Source organism: Hoplias malabaricus, chromosome 1, assembly GCF_029633855.1.
Source record: "Hoplias malabaricus isolate fHopMal1 chromosome 1, fHopMal1.hap1, whole genome shotgun sequence".
NCBI lineage: Eukaryota > Metazoa > Chordata > Actinopteri > Characiformes > Erythrinidae > Hoplias > Hoplias malabaricus.
In genome coordinates, this window is record NC_089800.1 from 12,094,448 (window position 1) to 12,117,083 (window position 22,636).

At 38.7% G+C, this 22,636-nt stretch overlaps 2 protein-coding genes across 2 annotated transcripts in view; both read right to left on the reverse strand.

The window, feature by feature from the left end:
* Positions 1-8,893: 8,893 nt before the first annotated feature.
* LOC136689095 (uncharacterized) lies at positions 8,894-16,219 on the reverse strand. Its single transcript, XM_066662467.1, has 2 exons — positions 12,735-16,219; positions 8,894-9,063 (listed from the first exon to the last, which is right to left on the reverse strand). Exon 1 carries the CDS (start codon positions 16,072-16,074, stop codon positions 13,561-13,563), a length of 2,514 nt encoding a protein of 837 aa, XP_066518564.1. The 5' UTR covers positions 16,075-16,219; the 3' UTR covers positions 8,894-9,063; positions 12,735-13,560.
* A 2,850-nt stretch (positions 16,220-19,069) lies between these two features.
* LOC136710407 (uncharacterized) overlaps positions 19,070-22,636 on the reverse strand; it is a 19,824-nt gene continuing 16,257 nt past the window's right edge. The window contains exons 3-7 of the mRNA XM_066685910.1: positions 21,813-21,918; positions 20,558-20,629; positions 20,078-20,178; positions 19,668-19,761; positions 19,070-19,406 (exon numbers count right to left, since the gene is read on the reverse strand). Coding sequence (XP_066542007.1) covers positions 19,072-19,406; positions 19,668-19,761; positions 20,078-20,178; positions 20,558-20,629; positions 21,813-21,918 — 708 coding nt within the window. The 3' untranslated portion in view covers positions 19,070-19,071. The remainder of the gene's footprint in view (positions 19,407-19,667; positions 19,762-20,077; positions 20,179-20,557; positions 20,630-21,812; positions 21,919-22,636) is intronic.

A 22,636-nucleotide genomic window follows, 5' to 3' on the forward strand; every position in this document is an offset into this window, starting at 1 on the left:
GAAAGCACTGTTGCAGAAAAAGGCTAATGCAGGCAGACACAAGGCCGGGCCTAATTTCTCACCGTTCATGCATCCAGAACTTTCTCCCAGTAAATTACTCCACGGTTGGTACCAGCATCAGAGGGTCTCAAGTAATTATTCCACAACACACAAAACAAGGCAGAGAGAGGGTGGCTGGGTCCTTTTCACACCGCAGCACAAGCAAAATAGGAAAATAGGCTACATTTACATGCACTGAGTAATCCAATTATAATTGGACTTCTGCAGTTCTGATTATTGTAGTAGTCATGTAAACAGCATACTCCGATTTCTAAAATTGGATTACGTTTCAGAAATCTGATTAAGAAATCAGATAAAGAGAGCTCAGTAATCTGATTTCTCAGCATGTAAACACTTACCTGGATTTCTGTTGGATTTCTCTGTCTGTGCATTTACAAACTTAATGACTGTTGACGCCGAACTGATCTGCGGTCAGGCTGTATTCACCACCGCTACCGTTTGTGTAACGCTATTGCCACTCTCATTTGTAATGGTACCGCAGGAGGCCCAGTCGTTTCATTGGGACTCATGACTTTATTCGTCACATCACAACGTTTCACAAAACTTCTTTGAGACATTAAGTTCTCTCGTCATTCTGTGTCTGAAAATTCCTTATGTTTTGAAGGGCTAGTTGTCTGGTAAGAAATTGTTAGAAACCGCTGTGGTGCATCTGATTAAAATGCCTTAGATGATATAATCCAATAATTCTCTTTATTACAGCAGGTGGAATGATGGAGCATACAGAATAAATTGTGGATACTGTCGTAATGTTGTCCTGGTACACCTTTGTAGTGGCAGGTGTATGTGTGGTTCTTAAAGAAACACATACAGACAATACTTAATATCAACAAGGAACATATACATTTTCAGTCACTCAAACTAAACGGCTAATTACGGTACACACTACAATGAGAGATTTCTTAACAATTCTAGGCATTAAAACAATGATGTAGCTGAAGGGGCACCGGCCCTATTTCACTTATGCCTTTTAACTGCTTTCATTATAACAACTTACTAATTATTATACAAGTTACATGTCAACTAAACGATACCTAATATACATACAATAAACATTATAACAAATATAGGTAATACTAAATGACTAGTATAACATTAAGCGCACACTGTTTTTTCTTTACCAATTCAGTTACAGAGTTAAATACTACTGATAACATTTGGACATTATCTACATGAGCTGGATGACAACAGTAATAATACTTACAGGTATATGAACGCACACAGTTAGAGAAAAAAGTGTCCACAAATATTCCACACAACGATAAAGTCCTTTTCAGTCCACCAACATAGGTCCACTCCTTGACTTATTTAAACCTCTACTGAGCCCTCTCAGCTAGCATCACTAAACTAGCACTCTGATTGGCTAAACAAGTGGAGCCATGAAGGGTGCATGCACTGAGAATGTGATTTCGGGGCAGCAGCCAATCAGCTCTTAAATTTGAGCCAAATCTTTAACCCTTTGTAACACCTTAGGTACCACTCGCTCTCACCAGTCTTTACTATGAACACGCATCCAGCAGACACAGTTCTTTGTTTGTAATAGAGGGGGAAAAAGTGATGCACACTCAAAAAGTGCCCATCTCCGTCTTTGCAGCAATACAGAGAAGACTGCAAGAAGGGCAGCTTTGTGTACTATTTTAAACCAGAAAACAAAAAAAGCTCCACATTTGCTGGGAGAGTGGGTCCATGTTTATATACCTGCATGGCAGGAAGATTGTTACATTTTTCTGTGATTTTTATTTATTTATTTATTTTTTGGCTGGTGGCAAAGCCGAAATCTGATTACTGACAGACCCATGTAAATTCAGAGCTCTCTCATTGGATTATTGATATGTAATAATATAAATAATTTTTATCACTAGAACTCAATTCGTTAATTAGCTTTTTCCCATCCCACTTGATACAGATATTTTAAACATTTTGCCTCTAAGAGCGGTACCATTTGACTCCTACTGGACTGGCATGATAATAAAAAGTTTTCATATTCATCAAGGAATTTAAATAGAAACATTGATTTAATATATTAAAAAAGAAATTGTTATTCTCAGAATAGAGTTTTTATAAACATCAGAAACAAGCTTGTTATTTAGTCAGTTAACAAGTTTGTCGCTCAGTCTGTAGTTTGCTGTCAGTTTTCCAGTTGGTCGCTTTGTTACAGTCCAGGTCCAAGAGATGCTTCCCATCTTTATAAAAAAAAATAAAATGATGGTTACAATAAATGCATGACATTCATATCCAAAAAGTATGTTTCCAATATTAATGTAAGGAAACGTCTTCATATATATTTCCAAGTCACTCACTGTTGAAATAAAGCTGTCTTTGTAGGAACACATCATCTCTCTAATGTTGAAAACATGAAAAGTCTCTTTTAACCCCATGGTGGTGCTCCTTTACTTCTGAAGCTGAGAAAATGAGGGTGTAAAGAAAGTTAATTTCCAACAGGTTGCAAAAGTGTGGAAACATCCTGATGATTATATCAACAATGAACATGGGGCATGAGGAAATTCCATGTGAATCACACAGATGTATTACCTCATGTGTAACAGGTCAGCGTTACGGTTTCCTGTCTCCTGGCTCAATGTTAACAGCAGAGTTGCGCCTCCATCACATGGGTGTACAGATGTGACCAAACAGAGGGAGAAAAGAGGAAATGTGGGATCAGATAAACTGTATAAATCCATAAAGTAGCAAGTTTTTTATTTACTGTTCCACATTAAATGCATTGGATGTCCATTCTCATCCTGCACGATGAAATGAAAGACTGATTTACAGGATCGGTTACTTACGGAAGGTTGGGGTGTGGTCCAGTCAGTCCAGCAGAGTCTATACACTACTGGACTGACCAGCGGCTGTTATGAGGTGTTGTAAGGAGATGGAAGACATCACTTCAAAAGGTTCCTTAAAACATGTACGAGTGTTAATCCCTAGAAACACAAAGAGGAAAAAAGAGATGTCATTAAACTTCACAAAATGTAAGATTACTTTCCAGACTATTCCCAGATACTTTAGTGTGAGCTAAAACACTTTAGAGAGAATGGAGTTTGAAAATTAAACAGAGCACAATTCCTCACCCAGTGCCTTAAAAAGTTGATCTGTAAAGTGCAGTAGTTCACTTCCACCATGTCCAAAGGGAGACAAGAAAGCCAGTGGGAGACCTGCAAAGAAGAGAAGAGTGGAGAGACAATGCAAATAGAAATATACGTTTATAACAGTTCTATACTTACCTAACTTATACTAACTTATACTAACTTAAGCCTACGATATTTAACCTAACTTGAACAGAACTTAGCTGTGCATATTTTATGTAACATAGCCTAACTTATCCTAATAAAACTAAATAAAACTTATCCTAATAAAACTCAATAAAACCTATCCAAATTTAGTACTCCTACTACTACTAGTAATAATAATAATAATAATAATAATAATAATAAAAACAGAGGTTTCTGTGATGGTAAATCCTCTGTGTCCTGTAAGATGTACTGTGTGAGGTCACACTCTTGGTTTCTTGGGAAGGGGCTCTCCACTGGTGTCCAGCTCGTAACGAGGAGCAGAGCTTCTGAAACCTGGGTCACTGTAGGTCTCAGTGAACGTGACCCGTCCGTCAGGCGACACTTCCTCCGTGATAGTGGGACAGCGGAGAGTTTCCCACAGGCGCTGTTTAATCCCCAGACTGAGCTCCAGGCTGCAGGGACGAGGTCGTCCAGAGGGCCATCGGACCATAGGGTCCACCACAGAGTGGAAAATCCTCTGGAACTCCTCCTGGGTGTGTCCAAGGGTCAGCAGAGGGAGGGAGTTGTTCTCAGAGACTGAGGCAGTAGTAGGGGCTGGGAGAAGAGGAGAGTCACATTTACTCAGCCGCATGTTCAGAATCTCAAATCACTCAAAGTAAATATGTTCCACAAGCTGAAAGACACTGGACTCAGAGGTTCTGCTGTGGTTCTGAACGTTACTCAGTGCTGATGTTGTTTTAAAGTGAATATTTTTGTACTTTGACTCAAGCTGCTGTTAGCTGACTATGTTACTCTTACTGAAATTCATCAATCCAGCAACAATATCGTTATCAGGTTAGAGGCTGCTCCACTCACCTGTAGTTGGGAGTGGAGGAGTGGTGTTGGTGTCCTTTTCCTCCACAGACTCACTCTCCTGTAGCTCCTCCCTCTTCCGCTTTCTCTCTGCAGTCTGCATCAACAAGCACAATATCAGCATTCATCATCCAAAGAGATTCTGTATTAAACTGATTTTAAACCTGTCCGCCCACATGGACCCTCACTATGGAGCAGAAACCTACAGAATTGTATTTATTGTCACTATATCAGACCTGGCCCACCATTAGAGACTAACCATCAATGTGCTTCTGAAACAATGTAAATATATCATTAATAACTGTCTCTTTGAAGAATTCCCTCTCCAGACCACCTACTTCCTGCTTTACAAGCTAATAAAATTTACATTAAAAATGGAGATACAAGGATTTATTTGAACAAAAATGACGTACAAGGCTGGTGTGTGCAGGGTTCCTCGGTTCTTCAGCCCTGTCAGCAAGAGCCAAGGTAGAACCTTCTCCTCCGTCCAGATCCTGCAGAGAGCCCTCGATCCCTGTCACAGGAAATAGTTAAATTTATTCCCTTACATTTACAAAGATGTTCATGTGAAAACTTTATATTCATTTGTATTTGATAAGTAACAGGTAAATATGACATTTGTTCACTTGTACTTTATTGTTTGTGAGACAGATCGTCTAGTTTTATTGTAGCGTGTACTGAAGGGAATAAATAATAATAATAAATCAATTAGGGGCTAAATGAAGGCTTATGTTTTGCGTACTATTTCAGGTCCCATGTGTACTGTATCTCAGGGGCTCTGCACTTACCATAAATGTGAAGACGGCTCCTAAAATGAATTTTAATCTAAATAAAATCAGATTTGACCAATTTTAAATCTTCACTATTGACTTAAAGACAAGGAGTGTTTTACAACTTTTGAATGTATTTATATATTATATTTCTGAGTCTTTAAGAAGGTTATTTTCAATTCAATTCAATAAGGCAATGCACTGAAAACAAACAACAGCTTTTGAATAGCTCTTGATTTTAAACACAAACATAACAGGAATGAAAACAGCATCCTGATTAAGAATCAAAGGAACAAACTAGCCTGTGATTTCGGATTGATCAAACTTAGTTCAGAGCTCTAGTCTCCTCATTCATGGTGACTAAAAATATTATCACATGACCCATTTGGAAACATCCACACATCTCCCCTCAACCTGAGACCAAGTGTTAAAACAGAAGCTCTGTAGCGAGAAACTGCATCTTATTAAATTTGGATGTGGGCCAAGCTGCGTCTTCCTCCCAGTGTGGGTGGTGCTGAGGTTACCTGAACTTTCAGTTTGAGTGAGCCTCCTGCCTGCATGCCTTAAGCTCTGCCCAGTGTGGGTGGGGCCAGTGGGACCACCCACTGCTGGTATGCTCCACCCACCTTAGCAGGAGCTGCTAGTTGGCCAGCCCAAATTTATCTCATTCTCTGCCTGCCAGGCCAGAGAGCATCACTGGTTTGATGTGAACCTGAAGGTGCCTCAGGCCTGAAGGAGAATGAGGTGTTCCTCTGAGTGGTGAATGAGATACTGTCCTCCAGAAGGAAGACTTTAAATAGAATGCGTTCGCAGCTGGAGGAACACCACACTAACCCCATAACAGGAAGAGTAGGCTCAGGCTGATGAGCTCAGTTTTTAAGAAACAGTGTAAAAGAGGAGTCTGTGTTCGCTGCTGATACTTAGTCTGTGGAACTAGTTTTCTCTATCGGGGTAGAAATTTTTAAATATCTGAATTTTTTTTTTCATCTTCCCCATCATTGAGAACACTAGTCATTTCACAAGGCATATAAAGACTCATTTTAATTGGCTTTGCCAATTGGCTGGTTTGGTAAAATATGCAAATTGTTTTCAAAAATATCAGCTGGGTTGAAAATGTGCATGAGCTTTAGGGTGCGCTGCATTATGGGAAGACTGTTGCCACCAATAGAGATGCAGCAAAATACCAGAAAATTAATTAATACAGCTTCTAAATACTTTTAGTTACATGTTTTTGGTCACAGCACAAATGTGCATTCTACAGCATTTTAAAACAAATATTTAGAATAAAAAAACATAAACAACATTAGACCCAACTGTTTTGATTCATTTTTCCACTGATATTTCACGTCAGCCACCAGGGGGCGCTATTCAAATCCAATAATGGAAGCGGGATGTTGACAACAAACTGGTAAAGTTCATTACAAACAAGCTTTTAGACAAAAGAGAGAGCGGTGGGTTTTAATTTTAAAATGCCTTTCAACTTAATTAGACAGTTGGCTAAAATAAAATTCAGATTAATTAACTGGATATTTTGGTTTGAGTACAAAGATTGAAATTCTAAAGCTCTTTAAAAGCTATTTTCAAATTAAAAGTCCTTTGTAGAACCAATGTATTATCCGCATTGGTTGTTTCATTGCAAACTTAGATCTTTTAACGTTTCCAAGAAATATTACAATCTATCAAAACCAGAACATTTAATTCAGTTTTAATATTTAGCATTTTAAACCAGTCTGTGTTGTGCCATTGGATTTTTGAGCATTTAGCTTGTTATTTGGTTGTTTTTGCTTTTGTCTATAATTAATTTACTTCTTGTTTGTTTACTGCTCTTCATTTTTCTCTAGAACCTAAATATCTTTATTAATGTTTAGATACTACTTTTTAGAATTAATCAGTCTCTGAAGTGTGTACAATGACAGAAACTAAGCCAGTTAGACAATGCTAATGTTTTTAGCATGTATGATAGCATGTTAACATGAAAAAAGTGCTAATTATTATAAACAGCTCTCTCTAGGTGTCTGTAAACAGAGCCTATGCTTCACTAAATACTCAGCATCTTTTTTGTTTGTGTTTACATTTACGTTGTCCCACTGTTTACTAAAAATGCATTATTCAATTTAAAAACAGAGTGATTATCCTACCTGACTCTGGAGCTGTTAGTCTTCCTTCACTTTAGAGTTACTCTTTTACAAACTACACCCCAGATTAGCTAACTTTGTACTTAATTACTTAATGAAAATGCAGGTATGAAAAATCAAAACAAGGTTTCTAACTGTATTGTATTTTTATGCATGCAGAATTGTATTAATATCTTAAAACACAATTTTTTAACTCAAGTTAACAATAAAGTTGTCTCATACTTGGGCCTTTCCAGTGATTCAAATGGACTTGTCTGCTGAGTCCTGGTATCTTTTGCATGTGGGAACACATGAAACCATCTCAGATGTCTCGGACCATGTCTTGAGGTGGTCTTGGTTCAGTTTCTTTGTGGTTCACATTGTACTTGGCTTGTTTCATTCAGTATAAAAACAAAGCCCCTGTCTGTTTGTGTTCTGATTTACAGCCTTAAGGCTTGCTATAAAAAAATAATCCAAAAGAATAAAAAAATAAACCCAGACTAGAAAAAACTAAACCACAACTTGTGAACGATGGCTGCATGTGGGATCATGTGGTCTCAAAAAAAATACAATAGATGATTTCTGCAGTGCCACGTCAACTTTCTTTTGAAAAAATGATACAAATGTAATTCCACTTTCAGCTGCTTTAGCAAGGGGTTTAAAGAGTGGATTACCCATTAACCCAGCACATAAACTTTACAAAAGACTTGACACAGGTTTTACATCGAGTATCGTTCCTGAAGCAACCCTCGCATATCACACCTCAGTGGCTTCACTGTTGACTTAAATACGAGGAGTGTTTTACAGCTTTTGCATGCAGAAATAACAGAGTTTGTTCATGACTCCACACTGATTTTACATAGAGTCACTCACCATGGATGAGAAAACTAGTCCAGAATGTCTGAGAAATGTATATACATTTCATTCAGTCTTCAGCCTGAATATATAATGTTTGGATATTTAATAATTTTAGAGTCAACTCTCAAATAAGGCAATTCACTGAAGAAACCTCCACAACAGCTTTTGAATAGCTCTTGATTTCTGACACAAACATAACAGGAATGAACACAGCATCCTGATTAAGAATCAAATGAGCAAACCAGAATCTGGACTCAATTTGATCAAACTTAGTTCAGAGCTCTAGTCTCCTCATTCATAGTGACTAAAAAAAAAAAGAATTATCACATGACCCATTTGGAAACACCCACACATCTCCCCTCAACCTGAGACCGAGTGTTAAAACAGAAGCTTTGTAGTGAGAAACTGTATCTTATTAAATTTGGGCATGGGCCAAGCTGCCTCTTCCTCCCAGTGTGGGTGGTGCTGAGGTTACCCCGAATCTTCAGTTTGGGTGAGCCTCCTGCCTGCATTCCTTAAGCTCTGCCCAGTGTGGGCGGGGCCAGTGGGGACCACCCACTGCTGGTATGCTCCACCCCCCTTAGCAGGAGCTACTAGTTGGCCAGCCCAAATTTACCTCATTCTCTGCCTGCCAGGCCAGAGAGCATCACTGGTTCGATGTGGACCTGAAGGTGCCTCAGGCCTGAAGGAGAATGAAGTGTTCCTCCAAGTGGGGGATGAGATACTGTCCTCTAGGAGGAAGACCTCAAAGAGAATGTGTTTGTAGCTGGAGGAACACCACACTAGCCCAATACAAATACAGCAAGAGTAGGCTCAGCCCGATGAGCTCCGTTTTTAAGAAACAGTTTAAAAGAGGAGTCTGTGTTCGCTGCTGATACTTAGTCTGTGGAACTAGTTTTCTCTATCAGGGTAGAAATCTTTAAATATCTGATTTCTTTTTCATATTCACCAACACTGAGAACACTAGTCATTTCACAAGGCATATAAAGACTCATTTTAATTGGCGTTGCTGATTGGCTGGTTTGGTAAAATATGCAAATTGTTTTCAAAAATATCAGCTGGGTTGAAAACATGCATGAGATTTAGGGTGCGCTGCATTATGGGAAGACTGTTGCCACCAATAGAGATGCAGCAAAATACCACAAAACAACAGAGTTCTTCACTGAAGATCCAGCGTTCCTGAAAGACAAACCAATTAAAAATAAAGGTAAATGAAACCAATACATACTACATGCCATTTTTAAGTTGCATCATGACCTATTAGAGCTCTTACTAAAGCCATTTTAACTCCTCAACTACTGAGAACACACATTAGATTCTCAACAGAAGCATAAAAAGGCATCTGCATTTTAATTATTGTTATTATTATTATTATTATTATTATTGTAATTGTTACATGAATTATTTCTTCATTATTTAAATTCCTCCACCAGAAATACTCACATTTAGGTCTATACACAGTCTATGTTTCTAGCAAAACAACACACTGCATTTGTACAATAAGAAAACACAGACGACCAAACACAGAGTTGAACCAAACAAAAATAAAACATTCACCAAACAAATAATATGTATTATAGCCTGTACTCTCAGTAAAACTGTCACTGTGGTGGTTCCCTCAAGGGTACACATTCAGTCCCGTTAGTCATGGAACATAATTGTACCGTGTTGTATATTAATGATAGATTTTAAAGTTGTGTTGATGTCATACTCCACATTTAATCTCCTGCGGCCGGTTTTTCAAAAGGTATCCGACATAATTAAAACAATCTACTTATATTAAACTTGAAAAATATGTTTTAACTCTTTTTAAAAAAAATAATAATAATTATGAATGAGGAATGCTGTTAGACCTTTATTTCTTGTGATTATTGAAATTTTAGTCATTTGTTTCATAAATACTTGTAGGTCAAACTGTTTTTCAGACAATTAAAGTTAAAGTGAAGGAGCATAAAATGTAAATAAGCAATTAAAATCATAATTAAAGTGTGGAGAATAAAGGGAACACTTTGCTCTATTAAAATGCTTGATTTAATGATTGTATGTTCATTAACAAGAAATAGTAAAAGTATTTGTCCAGCAGATGGCAATAATGAGGAGTATTAAAAATCACAGAAAATCCAGATCTAGAAATCCTTATCCTGTGATATCTGGACCAGCTTAATCCAATCTGAAAATGTTTTGAAAATCTGGGGCAAAATCTCTGCGTTTCTTTTGATCCTGGATTGGAAAAAAAGGGATTTGATTATCCAGACAATTTAGATGAAGATTAAAAGTTTTGGAATGTGAAAAATATGAATCGAACATTAATTAAACATATCCCACTTATCTTCACTGTCGGATATAATCTCTGGGAATTTTAGGGTATTTTTTTTTTCTTTTCCTTTTTACTTTTTCAAATATGAAGTTAATGCCCACTGACGGATGATTGATGATGTCAACAGATTTAAGTATTTAATAGTGCAAGGCTGCAAGGCATATAAAATAAATATAGAAACAGTTAAATAATGAATTAAATTATTTAAATATTTAAATTAAGAAAATATTTTAAATGCACATTTAAATAACGATTAAATATATTCACATACATTTTTAAGCTTTCATTTTAAAATGTAATAATTAAATTAATAATTTGATTAATTCTCATATTAATTAATTATTACTCTATTCATTTAAGTATGTAATATTAATATTTAAAATAATGTGGGCCTAGACAAAGCATTAAACTCATGAATTTATGTTGAGAAGTGACGGCCTATTTCAATGACAAAACTAAAAAAATAAACAAACAAACCAAGAATCAACAGAAGAAAGTTCATTTGTAGTTTTAAACATATTTAGGATGTTCAGCGTTTTAGCGACTTTTATGACAGCCATTAGCTACTTTCCTTACTGCGGAGTTGGCTACACTGGGTGGAGGAATGGCGGAAAACGGGGGAAAACAATCTAGGCATCGTCTTTTTTTAATGTCGAAAGTTTGGGTCCACTTTGGGTCCACAAAACAGGCAAAGACTGTGTGATCTGCAAGAAATGTTTTGTTAAAATAAAAGTACACGGGCAACACGACGAACACGCTTAGCTCGTTCATCATCAACTGAACATCATCGTTCATACCCGTCAGTATATCTTAAGTATTACAGGACCAATATATACAGCCAAAGCACGGAATTAAAGTCTGCTTTCATCCATTTGCCATTTTATAAATAATTCCACTCGAAAAATAAGTCGAAAAAATACCTAGCTGTGAAAATTATGAAAAAGACATAATAGATATTCATTTCTTTTACAGAGCCATATTTGTACATAATTAATGTGTATATTAATGGAACAGGCAGACTCTCAGTATTACATTGATGTAAGCCATTATAATATGAAATGTATGACTACGGAATTAAAACCGAAATAATAAGGTATTCCAAACTTCAGATCTTTCCCTCACAAAAACAAAACAACTGCATCACGAAGCTTAAAGAGCCCAGACGTGACTTACACACAAACAAAACATACTAGCGCTTACCTTAGGTTGTCCCCTTCAAAACGAGACCAAATTTGAGTTTTAAAGTCAAATAGTTCGTTACTAATAATCATGCTTGTTTACATTGTATTGGCAAAAGGTTTACAAAAAGTACAACAAATCCAAAATACATGCGGAAACCTGGCTCTAAGCTTTCCAACGACACGTCAATCAAGTCTGTAGACCAATCAGGGGCAGAGTTATGGCGATGCGCAGCTAAGGAGGACGGACAAACAGACCCATGCTTTAGCAGAGCGCATGCGGTTTCAGCGCCTAACAGAACCACGCAGCGTGAGAGAGTTTTATTTGACAGCTACAAACTCGACATACAATAATCAAGATAATAAACATGTTTTCAAAATTTTAAGTTCTTTCACTGGCTGCCTTTCCCTCAATGAGGCCTTTTAAACACAGGAGGGGAGGTGTCTCGCGCTACAGCCAATCAGGGAGAAGCTCCCGCCTTCCAATACGTCTGGCATTTAAAGGGGCAGAGTACTGGGTTAGAAACCAGTGTAAAAACCAGAAATAAACTAGGTAAAACATAATAAAAAACAATGAATTAAAACGTTTCCTGTTTGGTGAGGGTAAAAGGCAACTTGGGGCGGTTTCTCAAGGTAGGTACAGGAATACATTGTAAGATTTTATTATGTGTATATAAGACATATACACTATTTCTGCATTAAATGAATATGCCAAAGGGACACTTGGAGAGGCCACCTGCTCACTGTCTATTCCAGCTTAAACAATTTAAAATCAGTAGGAGGTATCGACTCCAAATGTTTCCACCCCTAAAGAACACAGGTAATTTGGCCACAGAGACCCCTCTTTATCCTTAAGTGTTTTAAATCATTCCTGTGAAAGACAGTTTAAACTGATTGTTACAGCCTGTCTAGGTAGGCCGCAACATAAAGTAAAAAGGAAAAAAAAAAAAAAGTATATATGTCTCCCCCAACTCCTCACACTTCAGTCCCACCAGACCAAGGAAACGACAGGTTCACCAGAATTCAGTCTCCAAATGTTTTATTTACTCCAAGATGACAATGGAAGCAAAACTTCAGGAGTGGTCTAAGCCTAAAATAAACAAATCCCATTCCACCCAACATATATAACTTACCTACCCAAATCAATAAAGAAAGAAAATACAAAAACATTACCTAACTCCCTAACATAAACAGAATGCAAGTCAACCCCTTTAATGAAAATAAATAAGGCTACACCCCCTACAGCTTCCAAATGAGTAGGAGAACTATGAGGTTAACACCACATTAGACAGCTGACTCACACACAATAGCATGAGCTGAATCACAAACAATAGTATGTTCACAGATGCACATACACACAAGCTTTAGTCTGGCAGGAAGAAGCAATGACCAGGAGGAAGAGGAGGAGCCTCTTTCAGTCATCCAGCAGGGCTTTAAATCTGTTCCGCCTTAATCCTGTCAGCCAACCGGAGCACGGTTCCAGCAGCAAATCAGCAGCAGCACCTGTGGCATTTACTCAGGATAGAGAAACAACACAAATAAGTCACCAGACGTAACACCCCCACCCTACAGAATCAAACAACATGTTTGAAACTATAAAATTAAACACGTGACAAAGCATCAGCAACTATATTTTCACTTCCCTTTTTATGATGTATCTCTAGTGGGAAAGATTGTACCAACAATGACCATCTCAAAAGACGTTGATTATGATTGCTCATTCGGTTAAGGAAGACCAGTGGGTTGTGGTCAGTGTAAACCACTATCGGCACTGAACTTGATCCAACATAAACTTCGAAATGTTGCAAAGCCAACAAAAGAGCTAACGTTTCCTTTTCGATAGTACTATAGTTTAACTGATGTTTGTTGAATTTCTTTGAAAAATAACAAACAGGATGGTCAATGCCTTGGTGATCTTCCTGTAGCAATACAGCCCCTGCACCTGTCCCACTTGCATCTACTTCAAGTTTAAAAGGTATCTCAAAATTTGGTGCAGTAAGGACTGGAGAGTTACACAAAACAGCTTTGATGGCGTCAAAAGCTAATTTACACTCTGGAGACCACATGAATAGCTGTCCCTTCTGAAGTAGGTCAGTAAGAGGAGACACTAGACTAGAAAAGTTTCTACAAAACGCACGATAAAACCCAGCCATTCCTAAAAATCTCCTTAACTCACGCCGGTTAGTGGGGGCAGGAAAATCCAAAATGGCAGAAATCTTGGCCTGTACAGGCCGGACTTGACCTTGGCAATGGACCCACACAATCCAAAAGGATTTTCTCGAAAGGCTCCCCCATCACCGGTATTGGATGAAGGGGAGCTGACGGAATTGACTGATTAGGTTTACCTACTAGTTGGCATACATGACAAGAACGACAGAAATTTGAAACATCACTCTTGAGTCCCGGCCAAAAGAAATGTCTTAAAATACGGTCATAAGTCTTAGTAACTCCTAAATGACCAGAAAATGCATTCTCATGTGCTAGGCTCAAAACAGGACCTCTATAAGCCTCTGGAATAACAATCTGATGGATAGTGTTCCAACCCAAATCAGAGGTTCCTGTAGGTGTCCACTTTCGTTTCAAAATTCCCTCACTGACATAATAAGCAACCGCTAATTTATTTATATCCCCCTCCGGAACAGTTTTAGCAAAACACAAGGCTAAAGATGCATCACCTTGCTGAGCTTCAATCAGCTGCTTTCTCCCAATTTTTAACCCTGTCATAATCACTTCCCCAAAAATTTTTTTATCACCACTTGCTTTTGTCTCCTTCACAACTGGTGGACCTTGAGGTGCCATAAATGTCCCTAAAAGGGGTACCTCTGGAGTTTTACGAGCTTGAGCCCTTGTTACCACACAACCAGGGAACAAAGATAAAATTTTTGGATCGATGTCACCAGTTTCAGGCATCACACTCACTTCTGGCAAAGGAAACACTTTTCCTCCAGCCAAATCGTTCCCAAGAATGAGGGAGACACCTGCAACTGGCAACCTATCTCGCACAGCAACCTTCACAAGACCTTTAACTAACCCAGATTTCAAATAAATCGTGTGCAAGGGAACTTGCAGATGACCCATCTCAATACCCCGTACCAAAACAGAAGACCCACAAAACGTCTTTTCGGAGAAGGGCAACACACTTTCTAAAATAAACGACTGAGCAGCTCCGGTATCTCGTAATATTTTAACAGGATGTAAATCATGATCCTGCTCTACAATTGAAACCCACCCATTCAATAAAAAAGGCTTATACCCGTCATCCAGGCAAGGTTTGGAACTTTGCAAAGACGACAAGGCATCCGATTGTGCCAGACCCACACTTTTGAGATGCTGTTTGTTTCTTTTCTTTTGCCAGGCTTTACACTCAGCGATCAAATGTCCAGGTTTACAACAAAAGAAACAAACACGTGTCTCACCATCATTATGACCCTTTTGAAACACTTTAGGTGGTACCTCACATTTTTCTGGAGCAACAAACGCAGCATGTGGTAATGTGCAATCCTTTCTTACCACACGGTCAGACCGTACAGGCGATGTAAAAACAGTTTTATGAGTCAACACAAACTCATCTGCATACACCGCTGCATCTGCCAGAGAAATAACTTTCTTCTCATTTAGATGAACCACAATATTTTCATGAACAGCATTTTTAAAATCCTCCAATAAAATGAGTTCCTGTAACTGTTCAAAACTGGTAACATTAGAGGCACTACACCACTTCTCAAATAAAGTCCGTTTCTCACGTGCAAACTCCACATATGTCTGGCTGGCGGTTTTCACCTTCATTCTAAAGTTTTGGCGGTAAGCTTCAGGCACAAGCTCATATGCATGTAAAATACTGCTTTTCACTACCTCATAATCCAAACTCTGACTTAAAGATAACGCTGCGCATACCTCTTGAGCTTTTCCCTCCAGCTTGCATTGCAACAACAGAGGCCAGACTTCCTTAGGCCAATGCAAAACAGAGGCAATTCGTTCAAAAGCAGGAAAATAAGAATCCACATCTGATTCTCTAAAATGAGGTACTAGCTTAATATGCTTACCTACATCAAATGCAGCAACCGGTTCTGGTGATGTCACAGAAGAATGAGCAGCAGCTGGCAAAGGAATAAACAGGGTAGAAGGTGTGGAAGCAGGGCCAGAAGGAGTAGAAGTAGGACCAGGAAGAATGGAAACAGGGCCAGAAGCTCTCCTATCGGTAGTCTCTGAAGAAGCACCCAGCGGTAGTAGCAAAGGGTCACCAGTTGCAGTACCTGCACCTGAAGGCCCAGTCTGCAACTGGTATAACCTCAGAGCCTTCTCAGCTTCAATCTCCAGAGCCCTCACCTTCAGAAATTGTATCTCACGCTCCTGCCGTCGTGTCTCCAATTCCAACTCCTTAAGGCGCACTGCTATCAGAGGATCAGATGGTTTTGATCCCGTACTAGGCGATACCGCACTGATAGTGGACTCCTCCACAACCAGTGAGAAAGCACCTGCACCCTCACCTGCAACCTGCGCACTGACTGCCACCTCTCCATCTGGCAACACCTTTAAAGCAACCAATTTCTCAAGTAAAGCAGTTTTAATCTCCTCCCTCTTACCATGACGAGGAACAGACACCTGATAAGCCTCAGCAATCGAGACTAGATCCTTTCTACGGTAAGTATCCAATTTCCCACGAGAAGGAGACCTAACAAAATCAGCCACATCCATACTGAAGCCTCAAACCATAGAAGTTCACCCCCACCAAAAAAAAACCAGCCAGACAGACACAGTCCGACAGACCACAACAAGAAAAGCAGAAAGCTCCCCCTGCCAAAAAAAACCCAAAGAGGACGAGCCCCCAATTTATGTTACAGCCTGTCTAGGTAGGCCGCAACATAAAGTAAAAAGGAAAAAAAAAAAAAGTATATATGTCTCCCCCAACTCCTCACACTTCAGTCCCACCAGACCAAGGAAACGACAGGTTCACCAGAATTCAGTCTCCAAATGTTTTATTTACTCCAAGATGACAATGGAAGCAAAACTTCAGGAGTGGTCTAAGCCTAAAATAAACAAATCCCATTCCACCCAACATATATAACTTACCTACCCAAATCAATAAAGAAAGAAAATACAAAAACATTACCTAACTCCCTAACATAAACAGAATGCAAGTCAACCCCTTTAATGAAAATAAATAAGGCTACACCCCCTACAGCTTCCAAATGAGTAGGAGAACTATGAGGTTAACACCACATTAGACAGCTGACTCACACACAATAGCATGAGCTGAATCACAAACAATAGTATGTTCACAGATGCACATACACACAAGCTTTAGTCTGGCAGGAAGAAGCAATGACCAGGAGGAAGAGGAGGAGCCTCTTTCAGTCATCCAGCAGGGCTTTAAATCTGTTCCGCCTTAATCCTGTCAGCCAACCGGAGCAAGGTTCCAGCAGCAAATCAGCAGCAGCACCTGTGGCATTTACTCAGGATAGAGAAACAACACAAATAAGTCACCAGACGTAACACTGATTTCCTACGGAGAGAGATTAGTCTCAAAATACTTGACAAATGCATAAATGTTAATCCACTAATTAAACACAATTCACAAATATGTTTCACTGTTTACAAACTTATATATCCCAATTTGTCTCTCACTGTCTGCAGTTTGTACAAATACAGTTCAATTCATGAATACATGTTTTTTTTCATAGATATATCATGACTTTATGTGAAATAAAATATACATTTGTTAACATTTACATTGCATATATTTGTAAAGTCTCAGTCTCGAATTAAAAATGTCTTCATAAAGTGTTGAATCTGCACTTGTGGATCAAGTCACTCACCTGTTTTACATGACATATATCTGTTTATTTCCTCCTCGCGGGTTTTAGGAATTTGAGACTTTCTTTTCGCATTCCATTCAATCCACACACAAATGCAGCCTCATCATCTAGTGTGGCCAGGTGAACACGTCACGGACCAGCATTTGTTGCAAGGTGTCGTAAGGAGTTGTAATACTTCACTTCAAACAGTTCCTTAAAACACGTGCGAGTGGTAATCCCTGCAAACACAGAGAGAAAAGAGAGGTCAATAAGCTTCACAAAATTCAAGATTATTTTCCAGATTTTCCTAACTATTTAAGAGTGAGCAGAACAACATTTTAGACTTATTCTAATATAATTAAATAAAGCTTAACTAAACAACAAAAAATAAAATTTATCCTAAAGGTCAGGTGTCTATTTTATCAGTCAGCGATTCAGTTTGCTGTCAGTTCACCAGTCAGTCTTCCTGTTAAAATCCAAGTCCATGGGATGCTTCCCATCTTAAAAAAGAAAAAAGAAAAGAAAAACTTTGAAGATGGTTACAATCAGTACATCACATTCACATCCAAAAGTATTATTCCAATATCAACATCCAAGGAAAAGTAAGAAAATGTCTTGATATATAGATCCAAGTCACTCGTTGAAATAAAGCTGTCTTTGTAGAAGCACCTCACCTCTCTAATGATGACAACAGGACAAGACTCTTATTGATGGAGATGTTCCTTTACTTCTGAAGTTGAGAAAAGAAGGGTGTAAAGAAAGTGAATTTCCAACAGGTTGAAGGAGTGTGGAAATGTCCCGATGGTCATATCAACAATGAACATGGGGCCTGCGGCAATTCCAGGAGCATCACACAGATGTTGTTTTACCTCATGTGTAACAGGTCAGCGTTACGGTTTCCTGTCTCCTGGCTCAATGTTAACAGCAGAGTTGCGCCTCCATCACATGGGTGTACAGATGTGACCAAACAGGGAGAAAAGAGGAAATGTGGGATCAGATAAACTGTATAAATCTATAAAGTAGCAAGTTTTTTATTTACTGTTCCACATTAAATGCATTGGATGTCCATTCTCATCCTGCACGATGAAATGAAAGACTGATTTACAGGATCGGTTACTTACGGAAGGTTGGGGTGTGGTCCAGTCAGTCCAGCAGAGTCTATACACTACTGGACTGACCAGCGGCTGTTATGAGGTGTTGTAAGGAGATGGAAGACATCACTTCAAAAGGTTCCTTAAAACATGTACGAGTGTTAATCCCTAGAAACACAAAGAGGAAAAAAGAGATGTCATTAAACTTCACAAAATGTAAGATTACTTTCCAGACTATTCCCAGATACTTTAGTGTGAGCTAAAACACTTTAGAGAGAATGGAATTTGAAAATTGAACAGAGCACAATTCCTCACCCAGTGCCTTAAAAAGTTGATCTGTAAAGTGCAGTAGTTCACTTCCACCACGTCCAAAGGGAGACAAGAAAGCCAGTGGGAGACCTGCAAAGAAGAGAAGAAAGAGTGGAGAGACAATGCAAATAGAAATATACATTTATAACAGTTCTATACTTACCTAACATATACTAACTTATACTAACTTAAGCCTAAGATATTTCACCTAACTTGAACAGAACTTAGCTGTGCATATTTTATGTAACATAGCCTAACTTATCCTAATAAAACTAAATAAAACTTATCCTAATAAAACTAAATAAAACTTATCCTAATAAAACTAAATAAAACTTATCCTAAAAAAACTAAATAAAACTTATCCTAATAAAATTAAGTAAAACTTATCAAAATAAAACCTATCTAAATTTAGTACTCCTACTACTATTAATAATAATAAAAACAGAGGTTTCTGTGATGGTAAATCCTCTGTGTCCTGTAAGATGTACTGTGTGAGGTCACACTCTTGGTTTCTTGGGAAGGGGCTCTCCACTGGTGTCCAGCTCGTAACGAGGAGCAGAGCTTCTGAAACCTGGGTCACTGTAGGTCTCAGTGAACGTGACCCGTCCGTCAGGCGACACTTCCTCCGTGATAGTGGGACAGCGGAGAGTTTCCCACAGGCGCTGTTTAATCCCCAGACTGAGCTCCAGGCTGCAGGGACGAGGTCGTCCAGAGGGCCATCGGACCATAGGGTCCACCACAGAGTGGAAAATCCTCTGGAACTCCTCCTGGGTGTGTCCAAGGGTCAGCAGAGGGAGGGAGTTGTTCTCAGAGACTGAGGCAGTAGTAGGGGCTGGGAGAAGAGGAGAGTCACATTTACTCAGCCGCATGTTCAGAATCTCAAATCACTCAAAGTAAATATGTTCCACAAGCTGAAAGACACTGGACTCAGAGGTTCTGCTGTGGTTCTGAACGTTACTCAGTGCTGATGTTGTTTTAAAGTGAATATTTTTGTACTTTGACTCAAGCTGCTGTTAGCTGACTATGTTACTCTTACTGAAATTCATCAATCCAGCAACAATATCGTTATCAGGTTAGAGGCTGCTCCACTCACCTGTAGTTGGGAGTGGAGGAGTGGTGTTGGTGTCCTTTTCCTCCACAGACTCACTCTCCTGTAGCTCCTCCCTCTTCCGCTTTCTCTCTGCAGTCTGCATCAACAAGCACAATATCAGCATTCATCATCCAAAGAGATTCTGTATTAAACTGATTTTAAACCTGTCCGCCCACATGGACCCTCACTATGGAGCAGAAACCTACAGAATTGTATTTATTGTCACTATATCAGACCTGGCCCACCATTAGAGACTAACCATCAATGTGCTTCTGAAACAATGTAAATATATCATTAATAACTGTCTCTTTGAAGAATTCCCTCTCCAGACCACCTACTTCCTGCTTTACAAGCTAATAACATTTACATTAAAAATGGAGATACAAGGATTTATTTGAAGAAAAATGACGTACAAGGCTGGTGTGTGCAGGGTTCCTCGGTTCTTCAGCCCTGTCAGCAAGAGCCAAGGTAGAACCTTCTCCTCCGTCCAGATCCTGCAGAGAGCCCTCGATCCCTGTCACAGGAAATAGTTAAATTTATTCCCTTACATTTACAAAGATGTTCATGTGAAAACTTTATATTCATTTGTATTTGATAAGTAACAGGTAAATATGACATTTGTTCACTTGTACTTTATTGTTTGTGAGACAGATCGTCTAGTTTTATTGTAGCGTGTACTGAAGGGAATGTTAGATGTTATTTCATTATAAAACGTTACACGAACTTTGTGTTACAAATTTTAAATATCACAAATACCATAAGGTGTGGACAAATTATACCTCATGTTAGCTTAGTAGAAGCATAACACAGAAAATACTAGACGTGTTCACACACACATACAGAGGTACAGGTTATAATTTGACTTGATTATGGCTTTAGGTGACCGTACTCACTTCTGGTCCCTGTGGCCACTCGTCGAGCCTTGGACTGTGTCCTCCTGCGACTGGTGGTGGTCCCACAGACACCTTCAAAAGAGACATTTTGTTTTATTTATTCATGTTTTTCTAATTATCTATTAACCACATTGACAACAACCTAAATATGTGAACACGTTAATTACATCTAAATTCATAGCCCAGTAAAGAGTGCAGAACCACCAACTCCCTAGTTCACTTAGTCTGTCTAGCTGTGTTTCACAATACCTACATTTTGACATTGTTACATCTGCCTAAATACCTCAATACCAGTACTGAAATAACACCATGGCAAAGACATAATCAGAGAAAGTCATGCAATAGTAAAAGACAGAACATGGAATGTGTTATTATAATAGCTAGCAACCTTTTGGTAAAAAGTTTAAATAAATGTCTAAAAAAAAAATGTGGACACATTAATGACGGAATAAGAGCCTTAAAACATTTCTATTTAAATTAACAATTGTCTACATCAATTTGTCACTTCCATATTGCATTGAATATCTGATACTTTATTAATTTCTTCTTGTAATTGTAAATAGACACAGCCCTTTTTTATTCATCTTGACTTGTTTAAACAGAAGAGTACCTCAGTATATTATACGGATATATTCAGCTATAAATAACACACTTTGCAGGTGCTCTAAAATTACTCACTCTTGAAGATAAAGCTCCTTTCTACATTTTTAAAGTAGTCTCTCTGCTGCTATATGGTAGCTACATATGAGGGAAAGTCTGCGCATGCGCAATCCAAATCGGGCAGGTCACTATTGCTACTTTACAAATTTATTAAACGTCATTATAAGGCTTTTGTAACGACGGATACCGGAAGTGGACAGGCGTTGACTGAGTCAAATCACAAAAACGTTTACAAAGCGTTTCGCACAGAAACGCTGCACTCAGGAAGGAGGTCCAGGGACAGGAGTCCAGAGACACAGCAGTAGACACTGTCTCCTGGGGTTTCTAGTGTTAAACTCTCTCTCTCTTTCTCTCCCTCCCTCTCACACACAAACCGAGAGAACTCAACAGGAGACAGGCGCTCGTATTCTCCGTTTTCCTGCAGAGAGCATTAACTGTATGTGCGCACACTGCCCCCCTGTGGCACTCTGACGCAACTGCTCAAAATACTGCTTTTATTTAAATGGTACTAATAATGGTATTGCGATACATTTCTAGTATTTGTGTATCGTGAAACACCACTAACTATTCATCAAACCATCAAAGTCAGAATTACTTTCAGGTGGAAGCTCTCCCTCGAGGAAGTAGTCCCTCAGATGTTTTGGAGGTACTCTCTTCCTTCTGATTCCATAAGAACCTCGAGAGCTGTGATAATCACGGTCCTGAAACAACAAGTTTTCCCTCACATCATCATCTTAAAATCATATACTACACATAGACACTTTGTTTTAGGCAACAAAACCGAATCTAATTCAAACTGAATTAACAGGTAAATACCATATCTGGAGATGGAAGATGTAAGAAGAAAGTGGTTGTTAGAAGTTGTAGGATGCTGTAGTAAAAGGTTTTGAAGAGCAGTGGTTTTTGTGTGTGCAATGTCTCACTCAGAAAAGAGTCTAATGTGTTTGTTTGAAATTGTTGCCGTTATCAGTATTTCACGGAATGTTGGGATCAGTTTTAGAATCAGTGTCAGCCAATCATCTGTCTGCGTGGCTGTAGAATTTTGAGATCATTTAAATGTACACAATGTCTCTGAGATCCTGTTTTATTCAGAACTAATCATTATACTGACCTGTGTGTGACGGGCTCATTTTGACTGTGATCTCTCTGAAAAATTTTATTTTTTTCTTCCTCCCCTATGTGAGATTTCAATCACATTTGGTATCTGTGCTTGTTATAAATATTTTAATATATGACACACAGAATGTGGACTGACCTTGTCTTAAGGCCAGTTTATGCTTTTGCGTTGAATCTTTGCTGTAAGCAACACGTAGGTCCCATGTAGACACAAACCCTACTTCTTTACCCTATGCTGTAGCCTGCACACCTCCCACAAATGTAACTACACAACGCATCAGTGCCCACTGCTACAGCTGTGAT

Coding starts and splice junctions, on each gene's coding strand:
- LOC136689095 (XM_066662467.1), bottom strand. CDS start 16,074: ATGGATGTGGCTGATTTTGTTAGGTCTCCTTCTCGTGGGAAATTGGAT.